This window comes from Haplochromis burtoni, unplaced genomic scaffold, assembly GCF_018398535.1.
Source record: "Haplochromis burtoni strain Fernald_Lab_line unplaced genomic scaffold, NCSU_Asbu1 Contig_363, whole genome shotgun sequence".
NCBI classification, from domain to species: Eukaryota; Metazoa; Chordata; class Actinopteri; order Cichliformes; family Cichlidae; genus Haplochromis; species Haplochromis burtoni.
The window spans coordinates 367,521-387,849 of NW_024582724.1; the positions used below are offsets into that span (position 1 = coordinate 367,521).

Below are 20,329 nucleotides of genomic sequence, written 5' to 3' on the forward strand. Positions count from 1 at the left end.
ATAACCTTTATCTGATTTGATGGTTTTGTTACAGACTGTTACAGTGTTTTGCTTTTCTTTCACAAATGTGGGATTAAATTGTGTTAAAATGTATAAAAAACAGTGATGTCATGTTTTGTGGTGAGGACCCAGGCACAGAGAGACTTGATGAATTTAAGAATCTTATGATTTAATAAAGAAATTTGCAGACTTGCACAGAGATGGTAAAATTATGATGCCTGATAATGGAGACGAGGACAACAGACGATGAGGACAGGGAGGAGCAGGTTTAAATGCACCAAGGAGACAGTCAGAGGGAACTCGGGACAACTGGAGACATTTAAGGATGCAGGGACTGACAGAGACGGGGAAGATGTCTCATCGTGACGAGTAAAGTTGATCTTGCCTGGCTGAGCAGCTCTCTGGGTGCTCAGCACCCCAAAGCTCTGATCCTAGAATCACCCCTGCTTTACACATGTCTTATTCATCATTCAAGGACATCTTTCTGGCTAACATTCACACATTCATACCCCGATGAACGTATCAGGAGCGACTCTGAATTCCGTATCTTGCCCAAGAATCTTTGACATGCTGAGCTTGTTTTACCGTTTCTCATTTTTGAGTCACCAGTAATGAGAGCTGTCATCTGTCATGTGTGAAATCTTATGGGCTCTGAGGTGGTACCGGGGACTTTCCTCGGGACCTGTGGCTTCTGGACCTAGCACCTCAAACCTGTTAGACACAGTAATGAGTGCCGCAGGACTGTCTTCCTTCTTTGCACTCCCCTTGGATAACTGTGCAGGGTGCAGAAGGAGCCTGCATAGTAAGAACAACCCCAGGTTTCTCTTCAGCACTGTAGACAGGCTGACAGAAAGTTGGAGCTCTGTTGAGCCAACCATCCCTTTAACCTTAACTAGTAACGATTCCCTTCCATATTTACAGTGTAATAGGTGTAGGCTGCTGGGAGCTTCCTGTAATGCCATTAACTCGTATGTTTATACACCTCTCTGCATTTAATTATTAGTTATTATTAATCTCTGGGTCGCCTCCACAGCATGTCTTTGTTCTGTCTTCCTCCCTCAATTGCATGCAGCAGATGGCCCCGCCCCTCCCTGAGCCTGGTTCTGCTGGAGGTTTCTTCCTGTTAAAAGGGAGTTTTTCCTTCCCACTGTCACCAAAGTGCTGCTCATAGGGGGTGGGGGAGCATCCGATTGTTGTTTGTTTTTCCTGTATTATTGTAGGGTCTTTACTTTTTACAATATAAACTGCCTTGAGACAATTGTTGTAATTCAGTGATACATAAATAAAATTGAATATTGATACCATAAATTCCATAAGTTTTCCACAATAAAATACCCCACAAGACATTACATTTTGTTTGAATTTTTTATTGAAAGCACACAGCCGACAACCCTGTTTAAAGCCCATAAATAAATGAAACACTTAGTACTCTTGTGAGTTTTAGTGACAATATTTCAAAGATACATTCTTAACCCTGCCACCAAGTTAAAGAAATTAAAGATCGAACTTTTCAGCATCAAAAATTCATGTGGCTGGCTGTGATGATGGTAATATGAGTCCATGTATTCATGCCAGATATGCATAAGAAAATTAATACATGGTGTATTTGGGACTCGTAGGTAAAACACATAGTAACTGAGGGTCACCACAATATTAAAGTGAGAATATAAGTATATATTAAAAGCTAGGAAGACCAGTCAAAACAGATTTTTTTAGAATGAAAATCAAAAGCGTATCTTTTAAAGCCCCCTGTTCTTGCCCGATACCAATGCACCAAACTCCTGGATGGAGATTTCTTTATTTAAGTACTGCTGAAGCTGGCGATTTGTGATGTGTCCAAGGCGCAGTGCATCATCGATGGAAAACTTTTTTCCTGACTTTCTGTCATGAAGCACAGAGGATTCTCCCTGCGGCCCTTTGACTGAGATCTCTTCCCAGTCACACTCCTGGCTCTGCAGGTTGACAAACATCTTCCAGTCGATCAGCCCTAGTTTGTAGGCTTCCTCTGGTCGCATCTCCTTGCCTGTATCTGGGTCGATGACGACAATAGACCTGCGGAGATGGCTTTCCCTCTGTTCCCTCTTCATCCTCACAGCTGCCAGGTTCTTTTTAAGCTTCTCTATCTCCTCATCCTTCTGGTTTGTTACAGCCCTCAGCTCTGCCAATTCCTTCTGTAATGAATCAAGCCTCAACTCCAAGTTCTTTGAATCTTCTCTTGGCGCAGACTCTGTAATAAGCCGAGTCTCTTTGCTTGTGATCTCAATCTCTGACCGAAGCTTGCGAATCTCATTTTGCAGCCTTTGGTTTTCCTGCTGCAATCGGCTACTTTCATCACGGATGTAGTCCAATTCTTTGGTAGACTTGGTGTTAGAAAACTCCATATCAGAGAGCCTGGAATTGAGGGTGGATAGTTCTTGGTCAAGTTCTCGCCTTCTCCTTTTCTCCTCTTCCAGAGTTCTCTTTAGGTTCTCAATCTCAATCTCTGCCTCTGGATCCCGTTCAACTTGGACTTTCTCAGTGCGGACAACCCTTTCCTTCACGTCTACCTTTTCCAGGGTGATCTGCTGCTGAATAAGGACATTCAACTCTTTCTCAAGGAGGGTGCGTTTGTGACGCTCTTCATCAAGTTGTAGTTTGAGAATGGAGTGTTCCTTCTCCTGTTGAGGATCCTGCTGCAGAACCACCTTTTGTTTGACTGTCACCTTTTCACGATTTTCTTTGTCACGGATCTCTAGCTCATTAAGTCTAACCCGAAGCCGCTGGATCTCTAGTTCTGCATCACGCCTTGCCCTGCGCTCACGCTCCAGTTCTTCCAGCTGCATGTCCAGGTCAGTCTTCTGTCTCTGCAATTGGTAGAGCTCTGTTTTTAGGCTCTCCTTCTGTTTTTGCTCATTGTTGATGTTCTGTAAGAAGCTGTCACATTCTGACTTAAGGAGAGGATCCTCTTCCATCTTGACCACTTCTTGCTGAACAATCTTCTCACGAACCTGAGACAAATCCATCTTTCTTAGTCTAATTTTTTCTTCTTGTTCTGTCCGTTCTCTCTCAAGGTCCAGGCGTTTCTGCTGTTCATCAGCCAGCTTCCTCTTTAGCATTTCAATTTCTTCCTTAGTCTTTGGATCTTCTCTGTACTGCAGCACTTCATTGACAACCTCTTTGGTCTGCACTTGGGGTTTGGTATTCTTCCATCTTTCGATTTCATCTCGAAGCTGGCGGATTTCTAGCTCAGATTTCTCAGTCTGGTGGCTTTTATCTACAATTTCATTGCGAAGTCTCTCCAGCTCTCTTTCAGTTTGTGGATCTATCTTATATTTGATTACTTCTTTGATGATCTCTTTAACTTCCACTTGAGGCCCTCTGTTCTTGAGCATGGTCAGCTCATCCTGCAGAGATCTCAACTGGAGCTCTGCATCTTTATACCGCCTCTGTTGCTCTACAAGTTCAAGACGGAGATTGGCCACTTCATTCTCAGCCTTGGGATCGGGCCGGACAATCTCTCGTACTTTCTCTTGAATCACAACCTTAGACTTCTCCTCCTCCAGGCTTGCAATTTTCCTCTGGAGGTCAGTCTTTTCCCGCTGTGATGATCTTCTTTTGGCCTTCTCATCTTCGAACTGCCTCCTAAGGTTTTCTACCTCTCTCTCAAAGGCAGTATCCTTCTCAACTTTCAGCACTTCCTTGATGGAAATCTTTTCCTCAGCCATTGATTTCTCCTTCTCCAGTCTTCGAAGCTTTTCTTGAAGAAATTGCAACTCATCCTCCAGCTGCCTTCTGCTTTCTATTTCTTTCTCTTTCCTGTCAAGCAGCACCCTGTACTCACTTTCAAGTTGGGGGTCATTCTGGACTTTGATCACCTCCTCTTCAGTGATTACCTCCTGTTCCTTGTTCTTCTCCTCAGCCAGGAGTGTCACATGTTTTTGGATCTCAATGAGCTCGTTGTCTTTCATCAGCCTCTGCCTTTTTAGCTCTTCCAGCTCCTCCCGAAGCTTTCGGACCGCCTCCTCCTGACCACGGTCTCTTTCTATACGCAAGACCTCCTTCACTGTGTACTGCTGTGCCCCTTCTTTGACCTCTGTCTCAAGGCCACGCAGCTTCAACTTTAGTACCTCAAGGTCATTCTCCAGGACATGGGTAGTGCGGCGCTCCTCTGACAACTTCTGCTGGACTTTGTAGACTTCTTCATCCAGCTGGGGGTCTGGAACCTTTTTAATTAGCTCCTTCTTAACAATTGTATCCTGGGGCTTTTGTCCTTCAAGCATATAAATGTCAGTCTGAATGGTCTCTATTTCTTTTTCTAGTTGCTCCCGCCTATGGATCTCATCGTCTAGCTGTTTTCTTATTCTCCACGGCTCTTCACCAGGGGCATTGGCTTGGACCGACTTGACATTTGTAACTTGGATAGTCTCAGATTGCTATAGAAAGAAAATAATCATTATTATTACTGTAGTTTTAATGTTTATGTAGCAATGATATGTAAAATAGTTTACCTGGCTCAGAAGACTGTTGGCAAACTCCAGATTCTGCAGTCTTTGCTTATTTACAGCATTCACCTCAGTAAACTTTGCCTCAATAGCTGCTTCCTGCAAACGATAAAATAACATGTAATGAAAATCATATACAGTAACTTCTGTAGGGGTTTTTGGCTTATGCCCTTAAGCTGAGGATTGTGGTTGTTAATTTGCACGAGTCTGTTTGTGTCAAGAAGCATCTCTTTTCCTGTAGATACCTTTTGCCCATAGACAGTATAAATATTGATGTTGCTTCTGGCCGGTGTCTAAGTGCCTCAACAATTTCTATTTGTGCGTAAATATTGGCCACACCGCATTTCAGAATGGATGATTATCTGTACAGCTTGTGATTGACATGTCAATGAGGAAATGGATTCTCAGTCAGACATGACCCTCCTTATCACATCTGTCTTTTTTTTTTTTTTAAACCAAGATGGCAATAGTGAAAAAATTCATCTTGAGGAAACCAATTGATGTCACAGCAGCAATGGTAATCTTATATACTGTCTACATGGAGAGAAATGTTCCTCAAAGGGGTTGCAAATGTGTATGATATGATCCACAAGTGTAAATGTGATTTACAAATGTGAGCAATAATTTTGTGAACCTTTTGAGGACTCGCACGAGTGTGCTACGTTTGACCAAACATCGAACAATTTTACAAATGCGTATATACAAACATAAATACATTCTGATCATTTACGCACAGCGTCTTGAATCAGATGATTTTACTTTTCGATAACCTTGCTATGCGTACACAGATCACATCGCATGCCAACTTGGGGTTTTGAGACAAGTTGAACGCTGCCAGATCCACAAATGGAAAATGCATTCAAGTCCCAGTGTAAAACATCTTGGCTCCCACTGTAAATACACCCCCCCCCGCCCTAAATAACCTTTACCAGAAAACATTACTAATTACAGACACTACAGAGTAGCCTATAAAGATAAGGGTGCTCCCACAGTCCAAAAACATGCAGTTAGTGGGGTTTGGTTAATTGGTAATTCTAAATTACCCGTAGGTGTGAATGTGAGTGCGAATGGTTGTCTGTCTCTGTGTGTTAGCCCTGTGATAGACCAGCGACCTGTCCAGGGTGTACCCTGCCTCTCGCCCTATGGTAGCTGGGACAGGCTCCAACCTCCCACGACATATATATATAATCCAGGTAAGTGGAACACTTTGATGTTAATCGTACCCATCTTACCGTTCTCTAATCCTGAACATTTCGGATTGTGCAGGCTACCGTGTAGTGTTTGTTATTGGTAAATCTGTGTTTTCTAGTATTTAATAACACAATGCCAGCAGATCAGCTGATCTTAACGCAGGCCTACAGCTCAGCTCATGCTGTAGGCTGGGATTCAATTCAAATTTATTACAGGGCACATTATTTAAGCTGCTTTAGCATCGTCACAGGTGCTGCACATCTGCAAGTCTATCACCAGCTCCTTGTTTTGTGATGCCATCCATCCATTCGCTTCCACTTATCCTTTTCAGGGTCGTGGGGGCTGCTGGAGCCTATCCCAGCTGTCATTGGGCGAGAGGGGGGGGTACACCCTGGACAGGTCGCCAGTCTGTCGCAGGGATAACACATAGAGGCAGACAACCATTCAGTCCCGCATTCACACCGATGGGCAATTTGGATTAATCAGTTAACCTATCCCCACTAACTGTTGTTTTGACCATGTTTGTGTCCGAACTCAGCTTGTCTAAACAACCCGATAACTGCGTCATCAGGGTAATCTCAGCACTTGTTTGAGAGTCAGAGAAAACTGTGTAGTTTGAAATGCATCCAATAAAAGACTGGAACATTTCTGAGGTCACGATTCTTTCAGGATATATCAGGTTCTCTTGCTTTTGGTTATTCATAGTTTTAATTTGTATCCCAGCTGAAAATGAGCTCTGAGCTAGAAGACTTGTGTTGGTCATAGCAGTTAGCAACACAAGTTTAAACGGTGCTGTGTATTTTCACTTCACCGTGCATGCTGTGCCTTACCTCTGCCTTGACTGTTGCTGCAGGTGATTCCAATCTGCTCCTCTTGTATGTCTGAGGTACAAGTCCATCCTCAAGATCAAGGATAGATTTGAACTTCTCAGCTTCAGTCTCATAGTCCTGAAGAGTGAATCAGTAAATCACCATCAAACCTTTAACTTTTCTAAAAGATCATATGATAAAGAAAAAAAATCAATGGAGAAAAACTGACTTTGACAGCTTGCTGGTACAGCTGGGCATTTTTGGAGACATTGTTTAAATCAGACTCCTTTCTCGCTATATCAGATAGCAGGTTCTGTAGAAAAGAGCAGAGTTAAGTGCCACTAACATTCATGTGTAACGAGAAATATGCAGAGTTATTGCTCAGCATTCATACCCTCTGATTTCTCAGCTTCGTTTCCACTTGTTTTGGGTCATCAGTGTCACGGGGCTCGTAATTTGGAACACGAGAGAGCCAGCTGTTCAAATTGTCATAATCATTGCGGTAGTTTTTGTACGCCATCTTGGCTCTCTGCAAGCTTTGAGCCCTGCACAAACAAACATATCATCAGAGATTGTCTTTACATATGAAATGACCTTCTGTGCTTCAGGGACCCTGATGGTCACAAGCCAAAGAGCGTTGGTCAGGTAATACAGTTGTTCTGTAGTGCTTCTTCACGCCATCTCCATGCACCTTGGGCAGGTGATGTTGTGCTAGACATTTCTGGCTGTTGATGACATCCTGCGCTGTATTTGCTTTACATATTACTGACGTGCTTTCCTGCCCAACTTACCTCGAGTCAGTCTGCTGGTTGAGGTTGTTGTATCTCTTGTTGAGTTTCTGGACATCAGCTTCCTGCCTCTCGATGTCAGGGCAGTGCTCTTGGAACTTGTTGGCCATGTTCTCACAGCTGCTCTTGGCCAGACGCAGGTTCTGCTCTGTGTCAGAGACCAGCGTCCTCTGTGACCGCAGGTCCGCTCCGATATCCTGCCAGGGCAGCAAAAGACAAACTGCTTGAGACAACCTACAGTAAACAGACACGTCACCTGTCTGTGAACGTGTGGCAGTTTGGACATGAAGGAACATAAACTGAAACAGTAACAACAAGTTTCAGTTCAGTTCATATAAAAGTGAATAAATTCTGTTCTGATATAAGACCATCTTACTGCAAGTTCCCGCTGGGTTTTCTCCATTGAAGAGACGTCAGCAGGAGCAACCTCCTCCCTGGCCAGCTTGTTCTCGTAGGTGGAGAGTAAGGTTTTTCCATTTTGCAGAGATGACTCCAGCTGGTTGGAATTCTTCAGCCTAAAGCAAAGTTCAAAAATGCCTGTCACTGAGCACACTGAAAACAAAAAGCAGAGGCATGCTGCTGCACTGATGGCACTTTGAAAGCAATAACCAGGTCACATACTTCTCCTGAGAGCACTGAAGAAGCTGCTCCACCTTGGTGTACTTCTTGTTGGCCTCATCCACCTTGCTGTGAAGTTGAGATGTGCTGGCACAATTTGGGTTTGAGACCAAGAAGCTCTGTGCTTCCTGCACTTTAGAAGACTTCTCTGGTTCAATCCTTCTGACAGCAGCAGCAATGTCCTGGAGAGAAACGTGTACTGGTGAGTTGCACAGTGCAAAAACACACTCTTTGCTTGGTGGGCTAAACCGAGCAGAGAGAAGCAGCTTTAATATCAAACCAAAGAACAAAGCCGACGTTCTTACTTTCATGTCCTGCAGGCGGTCAGTACTGTCCTGCAGTGTCCTGTTCTGTTCCAGCGGAGGGCGCACTCGAGCATAGATGGATTTCTCCTGTTTGTCCAGGTCACTGACAACCTTATCCAGACCAGCCATCAGCTGGCGGCACTGCTGTTCCTGTTTGTCTGAGGCTACATGCAGCAGTGTGAGAGGGCAGGAAACATATTCATCACACGCACACTTGATCTGAAATCTTCCAGCCAGCAGCACGTTTAGATTTATAGTAGCTTCTTTTCATGCTTCATGGTTATGAAACTCAATTTCAACTTAATGAGCAACTTGAAGTTTTGAGTTACTTCTGAGTAACTCAAGAACCCAAAGTTTCGACTAACAGATGGAAAAGAAGTGGCAGAAACAACAGTTTATATCACTGTGTCATGAAGGCAGCATGTCTATTCTGTGTGTGTCCTTTTTGTATGTAGCCTGCTCAGATTTACTGTGTGTGAGAAAAACAAATGTGTCATAGAAGAAACAAGGCGAACACAAAGGCAGACGGTAAACCACATCTGGATCGCTCCACTCTGTCCTGGTGTTCTGAGCAAGAAATCATCCAAATTTGCAGAGAACTGGACTGAAACATCAGTCAGCTCTAGTGCAGTGATTAAATTATTATTGTATGTAGAGAGGAGAGAGAACAGCTTCAAGAAGCCTGGAGAAGTGTTCCTGAAGATGCTTGGATAGAAAGCTGAGAGTTCAGGCTGTGCTCAGCGGTGCTCACACCAAATATTTCTACAAACTGTCTGTTTGCACGTTCCTCATGATCCTATGTCCTAATTATGAAGAAACAAAGGCTCAAGGTCATCTTATTATTTGAGAAAAACTCAACATATTTTGGTGAAGGTTTCACTAACATAGTTGCTTGAACAGATAAGAAAAACAGAGCATGTTGCGGTTATGCGAGTTTCCTAGTGTGAGGATTATTGTGACAAACAGAGCAACGTCATTAACTCTAAGAACCAGGGCAGCCTTTCACCTGGAGGGAAGGCAGAGCAGTAGCATATATTTGAGTGTACTGGCAGCAAACAGTGTGAGTCAGCGGCACCAGCACACTGGAAGGTTTTACTAGAAATCAGCTGGTCTGTCATAACCAACTAACTTGGCTAATCGTGGTGCTAATATATTACTGTGCGTCATGCGTACCTGTAGCGGTTGCAGTTCCGCTCGTCTTCTTCAGCTCGTCCAAGCGTTTCTGCAGACTTCCCTTGGTGGCTGCCATCTTCTGTTTGATAGCTTTCTGCTGTCCGGTCAGGCTGCAGCACACACACGACATACTGTTACAGCTGTAAATGCCCTCATCGGCCGAAGGAGTTTAGAAAGCCCTTTGTACACACTCACTTGTCGGCGATGGCCACAGCCTCCGGGTCGGTGGGGGGGAACATGAAGCAGATGCCCGGGGCAGTGATCTTGTGTCCGGCCGCATCCTTCACGTCCCATTTGGAACCATTTTGCCGCAGGAGAGTGTACCTCTCCCCCCGCACGATCTGACCCTACACGGGGAAACAGTTAGAACGCGTCACTGGATCACGCCGCTATCGTCTCAGTATTACGTGTGAAGGACGCAGTACGTACGTCATCGGTGTCAAATTCGCACAGAGCCTCGACAGGGATCAGCTTCTGGGGCGTTTCCCTGCGGTACTTCAGAGGCAACACCTGAAGGCTGCGCTTCTGAAGGGCCTTAACCCGCTCGTCAAAGTTCTCGATGGCCTTGGCTTCATCCTGCACACAAGAAACGCACAAGCGTGTCGTCACCGTACGCAGTCAGTGATGCTATCAGCTGTGGTCTATGTGCAGATAAAAGCACTCACGTCCAGCTCCCTGATCAGCCCCTCCATCTGATACATGTCTTTGAACTCGGGGTTGTACTTCTGGCTGATCTCCGTGTCCAGACGCTTCAGCAGGTCCTGAGTGTCGCGCGCCTCCTTGTGGAACTGCATGCAGACACACACGTACAGATGAGCTTCACTCTTTAAATGCGTCTCTGTGCATGTCACCTGTCACACTGACCTTGTGGTACTCATCCATGTGTTTGAGGTGGTTCTCCTCACAGATGAGCAGGTTCAAGTGTTCCTTCCAGTCAGCGTGGACTGCTTCCATATGAGCCTGACAACAACGTGGTTTATGCGTAACATTATAGAGAAGTGCGGCAACAGAGTTAATAATAAGACAATAAGAAGCACCAGTATGGCTTCTTCCCCCCTTTTTACATCTATCTGAAGGATGAACGTCTTACGTTGCCCATAACAGACTGAGATAACAAGTGGAAGCAGCTCATTTGTTGCCTGAGCTGCTCGTATGCCAACTGGGTCCAACCCACAAACAGTGTTTTTAGACAAAACGAGAAGCGCATCATCCGTCTGCTGTGTGAGGACTGAAAAGCGCCTTGAAGCCCCGCTGTCTTTAAAACATGACCCTGCTCTACCGCAGACTCCCGTGGACCCAGGGCCCAGGCAGAAACGCACTATGAAAGAGTCAAAGTGTGCGGATGGTGGGTACCTCCATGACATTCTTCCCTGGATGGTCAGAGGCAATCAGCTTTTCTCCATCATCGTTCAGCTTGGTGATGGTGCCCTCCTTGGACTCCAGACATTTACTGATGAAATTCTGTTGGTTGAGACAAATTTGCTGAGCGAGCTGAGCTTGTTTCACTCGCCGTGCACGTGTGTGAATTCCACAGCTACCTCGTACTGCCTCTGCCGGGCAGGGTAGTCCAGGTTGTTGTCACTCCAGTCGTATTTGATCCTCTCCTCTGCCTGCTGGTCCATCCAGTACAGCTCGTTGGTGCAGCGCTGCATGTAGTCTCGCAGGCTCATCAGGTTGCGCTGTCGAGCGCTGGAGTTAGCCTAGCCGAGGGAACAGGAAGCTTAGTCACCAACAGCTTTATTTGAGGTTTTTACAAGCGCCTGGACGAGTCAAGGAAAGTTTTGTTTGTGTTTGAATTCAAACGATATGATTCTGTGTTTTAATATAATTAGCATGAATCTGATGAGCTTGATTTTGTAAGTGGCCTTTCCAGCCTGTATGAATGATAACAACATATGCTACAGTCAGAGTTTACTTGTTATTAATCTTTTCAAAAACTAGGTGCTGAAAAGATTTCATGTAGTAAAATCAAGTTCTTGAGTTTTTAACAAATTCATGTTTTTGCTAAAGATAAAACACTTCAGTGGAGAACCGGCTGGTGTGTCAGCAGCACTACTGTCAGCTAGGGCTGGGTTTTGATTATCGATTTATCGAGTAAAATCGATTCTGGTCTGGATAACGTGATATCGAGTCATTAAAATCCTGAATCGATTTTTGAATATAAATTTATTTTGCCCAAAATGCCAGAATCTCAGGTTAAACCTCACAAAATGTCAACAACCACCAAACAGCTAAAACAGTCAATGAGAGCAGGAGCACGGCTTCTGCACAAAGACGTCAACACAAAACGCCGACGCATCAGAATCAGTGAGATGTGACTTTCTCACCCGACGGCACGCACAGGGACACGCCGTCGGGGCTGAAAGCCGACAGCTCGCTGACTCTGAAGCATCGGCGGGTCCACGCTTTGTGTTTACGCCCTTTTTGCGCCGATTCTGAAGCTGTTAGTTTGATCTCTCTCCAAACAATATTGACCGAACCAGCAGCAAAAGAAGATCCAAACTACGCTTCACATAAACGTCGTCATGAATTCCCTCTGACCTTTGCTGTTTTGCTTCCACCATTATAATATTTCTGACTGTCTGAGGCAAAATCTTCCCGAATCGAATCGATTCTAGAAATCAGTGACGATACCCAGCCCTACTGTCAGCCGGCTGGATGCTGTGTGCATACACCGCACTCACCATGGATCACAGTGAAACTACACAAAAGCGCACATATATCATACACACAGAAACAAACACTTACCAGCAGTTTGTTGTACTTTGACTGAAGGCTGCTGACGTATTCCTGCAGAACAAAGCAGAGCAGACACACAGAGGGTCAGCGAGGAACCGACGCAGGACGTCCAACTGTGCAAACCTTTGATTCTGACATCATGTCACCTTGTCTCCACTGGCAGAGATGTGAGGAGCCAGAGCCTCCACCTCACTGTGGAAGATGTTGTGTTCCTCCACCTCGTTCTCCACAGAGGGCAGGTCCTGGCCAAAGCCCTTGTTTTGCAGGTTGTCCTGAGCAGAGACACATGGTGTGCATCATGAATGAATTCCACTTTTCTGAAATGAAACGTCTAAAAAGCGACCTACGTCTAACACCCTCTGCAGACATGTGATGTGAAATTTCTGCCATGCAGACATGGAATACTTTTATTGTGTTCACCTGTGCACTGTACAAACAAATACCTGACTCCATTGTTTAAGCAGGACTCCTGCTAACCCACAGTGACCGTGATCTGCAGCGTGCGAGCCACCTGCTGCATGTAAGCACCATGTGCACACACAGCTAAGGCGTGCTTGTGTTCCCTCAGTAACTGAAAGTTTCTCAGTTGTTGCACTGACATAAAGACCCAACGAGGCGTTCCTCTGTAACACCGTGCTGGACCTAGCAGCGAGTGCTGCACACTGTGGCTTGAATTCATGTTTGCTGGGTTTTTGTTTACCAGCTTTTCATCCATCATGTTGCCCCAGTTGATGCTGGGCTTGCCCTCAGTGCGGACCAGGTGGTAGATGTGGCCGTGCTCCTCTTTCAGCTTCGTCACTCTGTCACGCAGTTGCTTCATGCTGAATACACACAGAAACGAGAACACAACATTTTAGGTAACAGAGCCAGCAGGTAACAGTAACCAGGTCTTCCTCAGGTCTTCGTGAATATTCATGACTTAACATTAAGCTTTTGTGTGCATCATGCACTAGCAGGCACAACTAAGGTGGTTTGCGTAGCGTGAAATAGCGTTCACTCACTCCTGTGCTATCATCTCAGCCTGCGGATGCTGAAGGCGTCTGGCGTTGACGACGTCGTCATCCAGGCCACTCAGCAGCTCCAGAGAGTTGAGGAGTCTCTTGTTGGTGTCTTCTTGATACAGGGGCTGCTTCCCCTCATTGATCTTGCTCACATCCTGTGAGGAAAGAGTCAGTCATGTGTAGTTAGCCAAACACTGCCAGCCTTTCAGCTGAATAGACAGAAGCTGAAAGTATCATGACAGTGCTGTGGCTCTGAGCTCAGATGGGCACTAACGTGTGGCTGCGGTGGGTTTTTATATGACGGCTAACATGCTCCATGTTGAAATAAGCTGTGGTCTATTTCTCAAAGAGGCTGATACATATGTAATTATAGCCGACAGCACACATGAAGCTGACTGGACTGACTGGAGACATGAGCGTTGCTGCAGCACCCTACCTTGTTGAGGTTCTGCTCCACATCGTAGATATTCTTCTCCACTTTGTCAGCATTCTTCTGCAGCTTCTCGATCAGTGTGGCGAGTTCTGTGCTGGGAGCACTGAGAGACGACACACAGAGACATCCTTAATGACGTCACACGTTCTGGATCCCTGTGAAGCAACTCTGTAACACTCGATGGAACATATATCATAATTACAGAAGCTGAAAATAGCGGCTTCATAACAAGCTCAACCCCTTCGATTATGAGCCGCAGAACAGCAGCTCGACGCTTTCAGAAATACAAAACACCAAGAACTGAGCAGTCAGTGTTCAGCACTGCAAGCCCCATCACTAAAGTACTACTCCAGGGTTAGTACTTTAACGAGGCATCAGAGAAGTGCAGAGCACGTGGTTTAAAACTAAACCAGCAGATCTGACAAACTGGGAACCCATCACGAGTAGCAAAGAGTGCCAAGGCATGTAAAGAGTTCAAATGTAGTCAGTGTCAGAGTTCTGAATGGGGCAACAAATGCAGGATAAATGTACTGGACTTCTTTGCTGTGCACTGTTAGTTTCAACAGCGACACGTTTGTACAGAAACTGACATTGTTACTCGTACAGGTGATCCAGGACCCAGCTGACCTTCTCGATAGATTTAATTGTGGATTTAAGTGGAAAGCAGCGAGTACTCTGTACAGTACCTGTGCTGTTCATTACACAGAGTGATAACGAGTCATCATCTCACTGCATGTTTCCATCACACCTGGTGTCAGACAGGAATCAATGACCAGTGACAATTTGGGTGAAAATGAGCACAACTCACTACAGTACGGCGCAAACGTTAGCCACCACTGAACAACACAGGAAATCAGTCCTGTGGTCATCTCCCTGCACAGCGCATCCATCACTGTAGCACACAGTGCGATAGTTACACCTGTTTGTACATCGTCTACGGTGAAAACACCAAAATAAGAAAGTTTTACAGTTCAGAGTAAAACGTCAGTCGTATAAAGTTAATCTCTTCAATACTCTGGATGCTTATAATTGAGCCGTTTGTTCATATATTAGAGCCACTTCTCATACTTGTAACTTTGTAATAAGTTGTATTATTTAATTTAGTCCAGTCTGTTACTGTTGTTGTCTTGGAGCAACTATAGTCACATCGTTTCCTGAGGGATTAATAAAGTGTGTTGATTGATAACATCAGAGCTCATGAGTCTGACTGTGAATCTCCGATCTCAGTGGATAAGCTGCCATTAGGAAACTCCCAGCTGACATATTCCCTAAAATGGGGGAAACTAGCCCAGCGAGTTTTTGTTACACACACACACACACACACACACACACACACACACACACACACACACACACACACACACCTCGATGCAGTACTTTCAAACCTGAGCTGATTTTTACTTTAACACAAACAAGTCTGAACTGGTGCGCACTGTCGAGCTGTTCTGGGCAAGCTCATCCAAAACAACACCCAACAGACTGAGGGGGATTTCTGACTGTAGTGACAAACATGAAGAAGACGTCTCATCTACAACTTTACACACTCGTCTTCTAAACATCACAACACCAAATACGTGAGAACACAGGAACATGAACGCCTGTACTGTCTGTACTGTGCTCCTGCATGATTGGCACCACTTGTTGCATAAAACTTGTGTAAAAGTGGAGAGTTGTTTTCATTGTGAATCCAGAACAGATGTGAGCTCACCCTGCTGTGGTCACCAAAGAGTGCACAGTGTCAGATCACCAAACAAGAAGCAGTGCTGTGCTGATCTGCAATGCTCCAACAGTTTAAGCTGCTCTGCTTTGTTTTGTGTGTTTCTGGATCCTGGGGAGGTCGCTGGCTTTAACGCAGTGTTCTCACTGAGGCGGTGTTAGTTCTGAAAAGGATCTGGCGCTCAACAAACACAACTCACGTGTTTCCACAGGGAGCTGGTTAAATCAGAACCAGAACGCTCCAGCATTAGGTCACACAGGGTGTGGAAGCCTGCTGCTGTCACTAAAGCATCGCTGCAAACCCCGAGCCCTTTCCTCTCTGTGTGTACACTGAGATGTGCTGAGCATGTTGTTAACCAACTGGAAGGTCGGTGGTCTGAGCCCCAGCTCCGCCGCCTCGCCTTTACAGTCGTCTCTGTTTGCTGGGCTTTGGCTTAAAACCTGGCTCATCCTTCACACACGCACACCTACACCTGAACAAGAAGAGCAGCATGAAGAGGGGTGGAGCTGCATTACTCAGATTCCATTGCAATCTGTTGGCGGTTATCACAGGGCACGAGTGACTATAATGAACGATATGCACTAAGACGGACGAAACAGTGAAAATCACTGTGCTGGTGTAAACACATGCTTCACACGAACATGACGCCACAACACCAAAACAAAGACTCCTTTGCTGTTGGCGCAGGTGTGGCAGCAGGACAAACATCTCTCACCGATACCTGCTGCTTGGCTGTGCTGTCTCTAAGCCAGCGCTCTGTAAATGATGATTTAACACGCTCACTTTCTCACTTTCACCACGACATGCACCCTGGACCACGCCAGTACAACAGCTGAAGTGACTGGCCCTGGTGCAGTGACATTATGGGCGAGGCTGCAAGGAATTCCTCTCACATTGTGTTTCTAAGGAGGGCAGCAGAAAACTTATCGAACCAGTTACCGCAAACTAACCAGGGCTTATCGGCCACACCCACTCTCCAGTTAATGCACAAACTATGTAGTCTAACGCCGAGTTTCGGCCCTGCCCGTCTGACTGTAGCTCATACAGACACCTCAGAACGTTTACATCCCGCGATCCATCAGGACACAATGATCCGAGCCTCTGTTAAAGCGCCTGGACGGACAGCTCCGCGTTCTTTCCATCTGCTGCTGGTTTGGCGCACAGCGCTGCGCTAAGACCGCTCTGTGTGCACAAACAAGTAATACGATACGCGCATATAAACTCCGAGCTTCAGCACAGCCGGGCTCACCCCGGTGTGATCATTTAACCATCCTTTTGTCTGAGATGTGGCGTGAGTCCGCTGGTCGTGTAGAAATCACTACAAGTTAGGACAGATGAAGCTCGCGAGCCGCTCTGAAGGGCTCGAGCGCAGAGGAACAAGCTCCTACTTACGCCTGTTTCGGCTGCGTTATCGTGGTGGACTTGGTCTTCTTCTTCAGCATGATGAAGGTCACCTGTCAGCGGCTTTCCACAGAAACAGACCCAGCAGTCCAGGTGAGTCTCGGCTGCGCGCGCTCGCTGCGTCGCTGTGTGTCAAAGTCAGATATGTCCACGCGCCCTTCTCACTATCAGAGCGTGCCGTCCCAGCTCAGAGTACCAGAGCCAATGAAGTCAGCGCTTCCAGCCTGACCTTCTACCTGTCAGCAGCCAGGGGTGGGAGGGTCCAAAGAGCGAGGCCCCGCCTTCATAGCCTTCCCCTCTCACACCCACGCAAACACGTTGTGTGTTCCACTGAAAAAGTGAATGAATTCTACAGTAAAACGAGGCGCGTCCGTTTCAAAGTTTCAGTTGGGAGTAATCAGCAGTTTGTGTGCTGCACCTGTAACACCAGCACGGCTGCCTCAGGTATGCAGCAGACCAGCTGCTGTATCAAAGCTTAGTGCCAGCTGCAGAATGGCCACTGCAGCACGGGCCTGTGTAAAAGCGGGGTGTCCTGGTCAGGTTTCTCATTTCTTTCTTTCATATAAACATCAGCAGCACACCTGCAGGCCTGGCACACCCACAAGTTATTTAAAGTGCTGGGAAATCTTAGCTTTGACTCATAGCAGCCACGCTTGGGTGTTAGGGGAGTGACCTCTGTTAGCAGCACAATGTTCCCTTTTATAAAGCAAAAACTATTTGGAAATACTTTGAGGAACATCAAAGTTGAAGGTGTTTCTTCATATTCTGCAGATCTCTGGCCAAGTGGCATGTGCAGGTTTGATCATTGACCCCAGCTGCTACAGGTCGTTTCAGTGACCTTAGTATTGGGGTCACTGCGAATCAGAGCCAGTTTCAGACAGCTGGATCTCTGTTCACTGCCTTTTCCTGCAGAGTATGTATCTGAAAATACAACCTGTCCTGTGTGCATGACTGGCTCTGGGTGTGGCAGCTAGGACAGCTCTGGCTGAACCAGTCAGACTTGACACTGTGCTCTGTGTGATTGCTGTGTTGTGTTTGTGTGTGCGACAGTGACAGTGTGACTGCAGGAATTCAGATACAGAGTAAAGGCATTTCAACATCCACACTTTAGTTTGCGACTTTTTGATTCAGCTCACTTTATTTGTTAGTTTGTTTTCTGTTTGACATCCAGTTTTGTAGAAAAAAGTGCACCTTTCCCTTTTCCTGAATACAACCTCCAGTGAGTTGTTGGAGGTTTGTAGGTGTTTATTTATGGACAGCTGTCTGCAGTCAGCTTGACATCTGGACTGCTGCCAAACCCTGACTTTTTTTCAGTCGGTTTGCTGTTGAGCTCAGGATCGTCGTCCTGTTGGTGACCTAGGTTGGTCAGAGCTTTGGCTGTGGGACAGAATACTTTGTTATACAGAGGAGTTCATGGTCCACTCAGTTACTGCTTTCCCAGGTCCTGTGGCTGCACCTCCTCCATCATGGTGACAGGTGGTGTTAGGTAATAATAATAATACATTTTATTTGAGGGCGCCTTTCAAAAACCCAAGGTCAACTTACAAAGAGAAAAAGACATCAATAAATCAGTAGATTAAAATAGATTCTAATACATTAAATACAAAAAACAACAAATTAAAAAGAAAAAAACCCAAATAAACAAGATTTGACAGCGAGTACGATCTGTATTAAAGCGAGTAAGCCAGTTTAAACAAGTAGGTTTTGAGCTGTGACCTAAATAAGGGAATCTATATTTCTTAAGACTGAAGGAAGCGAGTCCCAGCCGAGGAGCAGAGCGAGTGAGAGCTCGGCGCCCCACAGTGACGAGATGAGCAGAAGGAACAACAAGATGAGTGAAAGACCTGAGAGAGCAGGAAACAGCGGAGATAGAGGGCCAAGGTTATGGATGCAAACGTGAGAACCAAGACTTTAAAGTTGATCCTGGTTTCTATGGGCAACCAGTGAAGCAGTCTGAGTTTCTCTCTGTGCATCAGAGACTAACAATTCCACTTTGGTGTCCAGGTTTGTGCATAGCAAAGGTAATCCTGCTGCCACCTTTCAGAGGGAAGAGGCTTTTTCCTGGAAGCCCTTCCAAACAGCCGTACTTGTTTGGTATCGTTCTAATCATACTGTCATGAACTTTAACCTTTAGGTATTAAGACTGTGACATGCAGCTTTTGGATTTTGGCCTTTTCTCTGAGCATTGTACAGCCTTAGTTTTTCACACACTCGTTTTGCCTTAAAGTGGTTAAAAGTAAAAGTCGCTGTTAAGGTGCTGTTGTTCATTTGATGTTGCGTCATTGTAAAGCCCACTAAGGAATAAAGGGTTGTCATTATCTCCTGTACTTTCTTTTTACGTGACTGTACGTTTGGCTCATTTTTTGGAAAACTGAACTAACCCAACAAGACAGATGCTAGATGTTCCCAGAGTGTTACCACTGTGTACATGGACGATACGTTTGTACCCTAACTGAGCGCTCAAAGTACCAATCACACGCATACATACAAGTGCTTTTTCTACACTTAAGCAACTTATCTATCTGTCAGTAGACAACCCACTGAGGCACAACCACCCCAGATGCACTCTGTGGCTGAAGCTAATATTCAATTGCACTACAATAAAGTTCTGGGAGTTAAGTGAAAGATTAAAATAACTGAAAACCTGGAAAAGGCTGAAGCAGCAGTTTTGACCCTTAATAATAATAATACTCCTTAATAATGGAGTACAATGTGGGAGGTGAGCTCAGGTGTAAGAGCAGGTCACCTACTAATTGGAAAGTTGGTGGGTCGATCCCTGTCTGCTCCAGTCTGCGTGCCAAATATCCGTGGGCAAGATGCTAACCCACGTTTCTCCCTGATGCATCCATCGTGCTATGAGTGTGTGTGAATGTGAGATAGGAAGCACTATAGATGACAGCTCTTGTGTGATTGAGGCATGTTGTGTAAAGTGCTTTGAGTGCTCAGAGTAGAAAAGTGATCATTAAGAACCAGTACAATGTTGTCTTAGTCTTTAGCATAGTTCTGCTTTGCATTACATGTTCAAAAGAGCCAGTAAAGTAGCTGTAATGGTTTGTGCAGGATTATTTGAAACAAAGTATCGTTCCCTTCATAGTTTGGCTGTAAAAGCTCAGAGGTTTGATAACGTGTTCTCATCTGTTGTAGTGTAAGTTTGTAACTTTTGTGTGGTAACAGGAACATTAGCATGGCCTTAGCCTTTACATTGATTCAAGTTTCACTGGTCAGGAACCAAAGGTGTTCTCAGATGGAAAGCTTTATCAGCTCATCAGTAACATGCACCTTTTTAGTACATTACAGTTTGCACCCAGAGAGCAAAAGACGTTTGCTTTCACTTACACATGTGATCTAGAACCTGCAGCAACTCACCTGAAATAGCAAGTATTATTTTACCTGGGATTATGGACAGTCTGCCTTGTGAAGATCAGCTGAATGTAGTCCTGGCCTGTGTTGACACTGTCACTTTAGTCTTTTCCTGTTTAAAGCTTTGTAAGGATTGCACAGTGTTCAAACACAGTCGGTGTTTCCATCCTTCTGGAATCAAGACGTGTCGTTCCTCTGCTGGGCTGGAAAATAAAAGCTGTTATCATTAAAAATGAGTATGTGGTCCTAAACAAGTGTGTGTGTGTGTGTGTGTGTGTGTGTGTGTGTGTGTGTGTGTGTGTGTGTGTGTGTG

At 45.4% G+C, this 20,329-nt stretch overlaps 1 protein-coding gene across 1 annotated transcript; it reads right to left on the minus strand.

Annotated features, from left to right (window-relative positions):
- Nucleotides 1-1,351: 1,351 nt before the first annotated feature.
- ppl (periplakin) lies at nt 1,352-16,874 on the minus strand. The gene is made up of 22 exons (XM_014340344.2): nt 16,648-16,874; nt 13,542-13,641; nt 13,106-13,260; nt 12,805-12,925; nt 12,251-12,376; nt 12,114-12,155; nt 10,904-11,065; nt 10,719-10,826; nt 10,230-10,325; nt 10,031-10,153; nt 9,795-9,941; nt 9,561-9,712; nt 9,366-9,475; nt 8,193-8,356; nt 7,891-8,069; nt 7,646-7,784; nt 7,273-7,466; nt 6,876-7,026; nt 6,711-6,794; nt 6,503-6,619; nt 4,488-4,580; nt 1,352-4,412 (listed from the first exon to the last, which is right to left on the minus strand). Exons 1-22 carry the CDS (start codon nt 16,695-16,697, stop codon nt 1,740-1,742), a joined length of 5,286 nt encoding a protein of 1,761 aa, XP_014195830.1. The 5' UTR covers nt 16,698-16,874; the 3' UTR covers nt 1,352-1,739.
- Nucleotides 16,875-20,329: the final 3,455 nt, after the last annotated feature.